Below are 7,736 nucleotides of genomic sequence, written 5' to 3'. Positions count from 1 at the left end.
TGACAAGCCCAAGGTTGACAAGTAATAGGGCACAGTCCCAATGTTACCAAACTACATGGCAGGCCATTAATTCAAGTCCATTAAAAGTTCCAAGATCAGCAGAGCACAGCAGGCTGCTGAACAACGACTCAGCTATATGGAGGGTTCAAACGTGCCATAAGCTAGAGACCATTTCCAAAGCTGCTTCTTATATACGGGAAGCAGACCACATCCCTAAAGCAGCTACTTGGCTGCTCCAATACATTCTACCATGGAGTTAATTACCAATCTTACAATGGGGAATAACTACATCCAGCTGCCCAGGCCCTTAACCAAGTTTACACACAAACTTAACTACCACAATATAGTAAACTTTTTTCAAAAATTGTCAAGTCCAGTCTCATACTGCAAGCAGGCTAATAATACATGAGGAACCAGGCATTTGTCCAGAAAAAATTACTTAGTATATTATCTTAGGCATATTTACTGTAGAATACCATTTACTGTAATGCTTTGCTACTCGTGGGAATTTCTATTGCCACACTAGCATCAAACTCAAGGGATAGAGAAAACAATGCTGCTGCAGCGGCTGCAACTGCCCTAAGCCCTCTCTCCACCCAGAGGAATGGGCTGGTACCAGGAAGCATGGCTGTTCCAAGAGAACTAACCTCAGTAGCCTTAGGGTAATGAGACTTTCTCCAGTGTACACTGAAATAATAACAGAAGTGCTAATGCCCTTATTTGGGAGCTCTGGTAGCACAGTGCCTAAGGCACCTGACTGCTAACCAGAAGGCTGGCAGTTCAAACCCACCAGCCACTCCTCGGAAGGAAGATGGGGCAATCTATTTCCATAGTGATACTGCCTTGGAAACCCAAGGAGGGGTCGCTATGAGTCGGTTCCGACTCAACAGCACATAACAACAACAACAAATGCTTTCATTTGGAATAAATATATAATAAACTTGGAAGTAGAATATATGTTTTTGGGAAAAGATTTTAAAAATTAACACTGAAAATATAGTACAAAGGGTCTTTTTTACCTTTAAATATTTCACCAGCTTCTGAATTTGCCAGTATTCTGATGGCAAATCAGCATTTGCTTCCTGACGATGATCAGGTGGTTCTTCATCTTCCTCACTCTCTGAGGAGCTCTCACTAATAATCTCCTCAGGCTTATCAGTAGGCTTACTAAGAAAAGAATAATAAATATGTATATAAACTATAGCATAGATAAATGTCGTAATGATAGTATTTCAGCAATATGTCCATAAGCTACAGATAAGATACCAACACTTCCTGAGTTCTAGATCTTTGTGAGGATCTACATGAGGAGATAAGTAAGTCCATGTCTCCTCAATAGGTGTGGTTCAGTATTATTACCCATGGTTCAATATTAATAAAGAAAATAATGAAATATGAACAAGGGAATTACCATATTTTCACATATAATGCACCCACATAAATAACATGCACCATGCGTATAGTGCAGAGCACACATAGGAAACTAATGTGTGAAGTGTTCGCACAGTTTGAAAAAAAGCATATAATGTGCATATTATTTGTGTAAACCTACGGTAAGTAATTAGTCTAAACCTGTGCTATACAATAAGGTAGTCACTAGTCACATAGAGCTATTTATATTTACAGTTATTTATTTACTTAAGTAGAATGAAAAATTCTCTAGGCATACCAGCCACATTTCAATAGTCAATAGTCACACGTGGCTAGTGGCTACTGTACTGGACAGTGTAGAAAAGGACCATTCTTATTACTGCAGAAAGTTCTATTGCCCAGTGCTGCAAATGCCTTAAAATGAAAGAGTCTCCTTTACCAAAAAGAGGCAGCACCTCCTTCTTCATGATGCCTAAACTGAAGAACTAGGAAGGGCACTAGACACCAAAGAGCACCAATTACCTAAACCAGGTTTAGGAACAAGGAGTTAACTACCAACTCCTAAACACATTAGCATGCTAAATGGTAATTATCATAGATGTATACCACATTCAATAGTATGAGGCATAGACAACACTATCACAAGAATCTTGGGCAGATCACTAGGAATGGTCATAGTCACGGTCCAGTATAGCACCTATATTGGCCTAATACCCCTTCAGAGTTCCCTCCTGCACACTCCTTACACCAGCTGGTCCCTACTCCCCACCCGTGGATGCATGTCTTTCAGCTAATAGGTCATCAAATTCACAATGATGTCTTAAGGAGTGCTCATCCATCACTCACATGTGAGGAGGCAGTTAGCCCAAGATATTTATCTTGGTACTGTTTCCCACATCTTGAATTTACATGACAAAAGTAAGCTTTCAGTGGCCCTATAGTGAAGTTAGGAGCCCTGGTAGTACAATGGTTAAAGCACTTGGATGCTAACCAAAATGTTGGCAGTTCAAACCCACCAACTGCTCCACAGAAGAAAGATGGGGCAGTCTACTTCTGCAGAGATTTACAGCCTTGGAAACCTTAAGGGTCAGCTCTACTCTGTCCTATAGGGTCACTATGAGTCAGAACCAACTTGATGGCAGTGGATTTGGCTTTTTGTTTTGGTAGTAATGTAAGGCTTGAGAGAAAGAAGGTCTATAAGAGAAGAAGTTCAGCAAATGCAAAGAATAGGAGAGAGGAACTTTTGGTATACAGGATGAGAATGTAAGGAAATTCATTTCCTTATGAGAGTGTCAGCAGAAAAGGCTTCTATTAGGAGGAGGAAAAAAAAAAAAGCTCATTCAGATAGAGGTAGTGCAGAGGATTATGGGAATTAGAGCAATGGAAGAGACAGTCTCAGATGAATATGCATTTAATGTTACATCCAGGGATAAGAGGCACCTGTGGACCCTGCCAGACACCCCCTGGAGCAGTGTTTCCATTCCAGGTCCACATATTTATAAACCAAACAACACACTTTTAAAAAAATCCATGGATCAAACAAGAAGTCTTAAGGGAAATTTTAAAAAGTACACTGAACTGAATGAAAATAACTATATATAAAAATTTGTTATATGCAGCTAAAGCAGTATAGAGAGGGAAACATATAGCAATAAGAACTTACATTAAGGAGTTCTACTTACATAGAAAAGAGGTAAAGTCTCAAATCAATAATCTAAACTCACACCTAAATAAACTAGAAAAGAAAGAGCAAAATAAACCCTATGCAAACAGAAGAAAAGAAATAATAAAGAGAGAGATCAAAGAAGAGTGGATGCTTTTGAGTTGTGGTGCTGCCAAAGAATGCTGACAGTAACATGGACTGCTAAAAGTACTAACAAGTCTGTCCTGGAAGAAGTGCAGCCAGAACGTTTCTTGAAAGCAAGAATGGCCAGAATTCATCTCACCTATTTTGCTCATGTTGTCAGAAGGGACCATTCTCTGGAGAAGGATGTTAATAAAGTAGAGGGTCGACAAAGGAGGGGAAGGCCCTCAACAAAATGGATTGACACAGTGGCTGCAGTGATGCGCTCTGGTATAGTAGGGATCATGAAGCTGCCACAGGACCAGGCAATGTTTCGTTCTGTTGTACATGGGTTTGCTATGAGTCGGAGACACCTCAACGGCACATAACAACAGTAACCAAGACTTTGGGGGTATCAGTGGAGAGCTAGACACAACAATTCATGCAACAGAATAGAGATCCAGGTAGCTCCACACAAGTACAACCAACTGATATTTTACAAAGGTACAAAAGCCATTCAACAAATGATGCTGGAGTAATTAGATATCCATAGGCAAAAAAAAAAAAAAAAAGAACCTTGAGTTGTCTCAAACTTTATTTTAAAAATAGCTCAAAATGCATCACAATCTTAAATGTAAAACTATAAAAACTTTTTGAAAAAAGAAAAAAGATAATCTATGGGACCCATGGTTTGGTAGAGAGTTCTTAGATATGACACCAAAAACACAAGCCATAAAAGAAAAAAAAAAAAAAAGAATTAGACTTCATCAAAACAATAGCTTTCGTTTTGTGAAATACCCTGTTAAAAGAATGAAAAAGTAACTTACAGAATTGGAAAAATTATTTGTAAACTACATTTCAGACAAAGCTTCAATATCCAGAATATATAAAGAGCTCTCAAAAGTCAACATTAGAAAATAATCTAATTAGAAAATGGGGAAAACACATAAAGAGACATTTTACCAAAAATAATATACAAATGGAAATAAGCATATGAAAAGATGATGAACATCACTAGCCATTAGAGAAATGCTATGACCATGAAGAGATATGACTACACAACATTTAGTACCTCTGAAATTACAAGTAATGACAATAATAAATGCTGTCAAAAATGGAAATCAGAATCTCCTGCACATCACTAGTAGAAATATAAAATGATACAGCCACTTTGGAAAACAAGCTGGTAGTTTGTTAGAAACTAAACATACATTTACTGTATGTGTCAGCAATGGGGCATTTACCCAAGAGAAATGCAAACTTACATACACACAAAAACCTGTAGATTTATATGTTGTTGTTGTTTGCATCGAGTCGGACCCAACTCATAGCGACTCCTCCTTGGGTTTCCGAGGGAGTATCACTACGGAAGTAGATTGCCCCATCTTCCTTCCGAGGGGTGGCTGGTGGGTTTGAACCTCCAGCCTTCTGGTTAGCAGTCAAGTGCCTTAGGCTCTATGCTACCAGAACTCTTGTATATATATATAGATAGATAGATAGATAGATAGATAGATAGATAGATAGATAGATAGATAGAGCTTTATTTCTAATAACCCCAAGCCAGAAACACCTAAAATTTTCCTCAACAGGTGATTGGCTAAATAAACTGTGATACATCCATACCACAGAATACTACTTAGCAATAAATAGGAACAAAGTCAACAATTTGGCTAAGATTTCAAGGTAATTATGCTGAGTGAAACAAAGAAAATCCCAAAAGGACATATACTGTATGATCTGTTTAAAAAACATTCTAAAAATGACAAAACTATAGAAATGGAAAAAAGATTAGTTGTTGTCAGAGGTTAGGATAGTAGAGGGGAGGGAGATGGATGTGATTATAATAGAGTAACATGAGGAAGATCTTTGCGGTGAAGAAGCTGTTATGTATCTTGATTACATGGTGGTTATGCATATTTACACATATGGTAGTGACATAGAACTATACACACACATTGGGCCAATGTCAGTATCTTGATTTTGATATGGTACTATAGTTACATAAGACGTAATCATTGGTGGAAGCTGGGTGAAGAGTACATGGAACTTCTTTGTACTATCCTTGCAACTTTCTGTGAATCTATAGCTATTTCAAAATAAAAAGGTTAAAAAAAGTAATGGTCAAACAAATTTAATACTATATTATATAAATTTAGCATACACTTAATAGCACATATTAAAATTTGCCTTTTCTCCAAATGTTGCTGTTAGATGCCATCAAATGTGCCCTCAACTCATGGCAACTTCATACACAATAGAATAAGACACTATGTCTAATTCACTGCCATCGAGTTGGATCTGACTCATAGCAACCCTCCCTTGGGTTTCCAAGGAGGTATCACTACAGAAGGAGATTGCCCAACTTTTCTTCCGAGGAGTGGCTGGTGGGTTTGAACCACCAGCCTTCTGGTTAGCAGTCAAATGCCTTAGGCACTATGCCCCTGCACCGTACCTATGTTTGATTATGTTATCAAACCACTGTGGTCCAGAGGGTTTTCAGTGGCTGGTTTTTTCAAAGTAGATTGTTCTTCCTAAACTGTCTAAGGCTGGAAGCTCTGCTGAAATCTGTGCATCATAGCAGCACACAAGCCTCCAATAATGGACATGGTGGTTGTGCTTGAGGTACATGACCAGAAATTGAACCCAAGGCTCCCCAGGGGAAAACAACAATTCTACCCAATGAACCACCACCAAACCTTTATAATGCAAAACTCCATATTTTTTCATATAATGCACCCACATAAATAACATGCACCATGCATATAGCACAGAACACACATAGGAAACTACCCCTACCCCTCTGAAACTCTCAAATAAAAGTAGCTGACTTTTTTCCCCAAAATATGTTGCTTTTGTTGCTACACTGAAAATTAGGTCAGCTGGCCTCATATTAATAGCTCATAGTTTCAATTAGAAATCAAGCACTGACAGCTATAGAACTGGCATAGCCATCAGTGATCAAGAGTCAGAATCTCACAGATGACACAGCTCTGCTGTGACATGATTGTTCAGAGGTAAAAGATCACCTAAGAGCCCAGTTTTCCTAATGCTTAGTTCACTGCTCTTTACATTAAATACATTCCTTTTCATAGTTAAACTACTCTACTCATTTCCATCGAGTCCATGAAAGTCATAGTGACCCCACAGGGCAGCATAGAACGTCCCCCCCCTAAGGTTTCTAAGTCTGTGATCTTTACAAAAGCAGACTGCCACATCTTTCTCCCATGGAGGAACAGTGGGTTGGAAACCTTGACCTTTCAGCTAAAAGCTAAGCACTTAACCACTGTGCCACCAGGTTCCTCATAGTTGACTAATATCAGTAAATTTCTGTACTTCAAAAAACTCTGAATTAGGATACTGGTAAACATATTTCATGAAATCTAGTATATTATTCTTTTTACTAAATTTCCTAATTGTCAATAGAAGGATTTTAGTACCCTAATGTCAGAAGGAAGATGGGGCAATCTACTTCCGTAGTGATACTGCCTTGGAAACCCAAGGAGGGGTCACTATGAGTCGGGTCTGACTCAACGGCACATAACAACAACAGCAGAAGCAGCACCCTAATGTAATACTTAAGAACATATTTAATTAGTGGGAAAACCAGTCCACTGTATAAGGGGTAGCTTTAAAGAACTAGTTACGTTAATAGAAACATACCGAAGTAATTGTGCTCTTCCAAGTGCAACAGATGGTCTTGCCTTTTCCAGTCTTGAAGAGAGTTTTTCCTCTTGGGTGTCTCTTGCTGAACTTTTGTGACTAAAGAATATTAATTTGAGTCATTACTTTAATGGATTATTGAGTTTTGTCCCAAAAAAAGAAACCTTTGAACTGAAAGATACTTCTCCACCTCTGAACTTGTTTGTAAATAAGATTTTGTTCTTGTTCTTGTTATCAGTTAAATTAAATGATAGAGTAGGGTGGGTCCTAATCCTAATCCCTTCTAAGTAAACTTTTATGAAAGGGGAGAACAGACATGGAACGAGAGTCACAGGGGGAAGAGAACATGTGAGTTTGCATCTCCACTCAGAAGCTGAAAAAGGCAAGGAAGGATTTTCCTTTAGAGTTGACAGACAGCTCTACTGATGTGCTAAATCCAAATTCTTAGCTTCCAGAACTACGAGGCTATCTGTTAAAGCCACTTATTTCATTGCATTTTGTTATGAACACTAAGACAATTACTTCATGCTAATGACTAAAAAATGAAAGATGGTAAGGTTTACAAAAATTGCACCATTATCATATACCTAGATGATGTTTTCCTGACACAGAGAATGACTGAATTAGAAATTTAATTAAAACAAACCAGTTAGACTTCAGTTGTGGAGGGCAGAATTTTGAAAGTTTTTGACACTTTTTTATTTTTTAATTTTTATTTTGATTTGGGTGAAAGTGTACAGAGCAAATACACTTTCCATACAGCAGATCACATACACTTGGTCTCATGACATTGACCACAATTTAGCACAATGCAACATCTCCTCTCCCACTTCCTCCTGATAGGTACCACTTCCCTGTGACCATCCCTCCATGCACTCCTACCCCCTGAGCTGTCTCCCTGTGCCTGAGCAGCCCTTCTTTC

At 38.4% G+C, this 7,736-nt stretch overlaps 1 protein-coding gene across 1 annotated transcript in view; it reads right to left on the bottom strand.

The window, feature by feature from the left end:
• Positions 1-7,736, bottom strand: part of ODAD2 (outer dynein arm docking complex subunit 2) — a 329,580-nt gene that overhangs the window by 261,486 nt on the left and 60,358 nt on the right. The window contains exons 8-9 of the mRNA XM_007951926.2: positions 6,815-6,913; positions 1,020-1,167 (exon numbers count right to left, since the gene is read on the bottom strand). Coding sequence (XP_007950117.1) covers positions 1,020-1,167; positions 6,815-6,913 — 247 coding nt within the window. The remainder of the gene's footprint in view (positions 1-1,019; positions 1,168-6,814; positions 6,914-7,736) is intronic.

This window comes from Orycteropus afer, unplaced genomic scaffold (genome assembly GCF_000298275.1).
Source record: "Orycteropus afer afer isolate SDZICR_OR568_19922 unplaced genomic scaffold, OryAfe1.0 scaffold00319, whole genome shotgun sequence".
Taxonomy (NCBI): domain Eukaryota; kingdom Metazoa; phylum Chordata; class Mammalia; order Tubulidentata; family Orycteropodidae; genus Orycteropus; species Orycteropus afer.
Note: the sequence above shows the minus strand (reverse complement) of the source record. Positions and strands in the feature narration are given on the sequence as shown.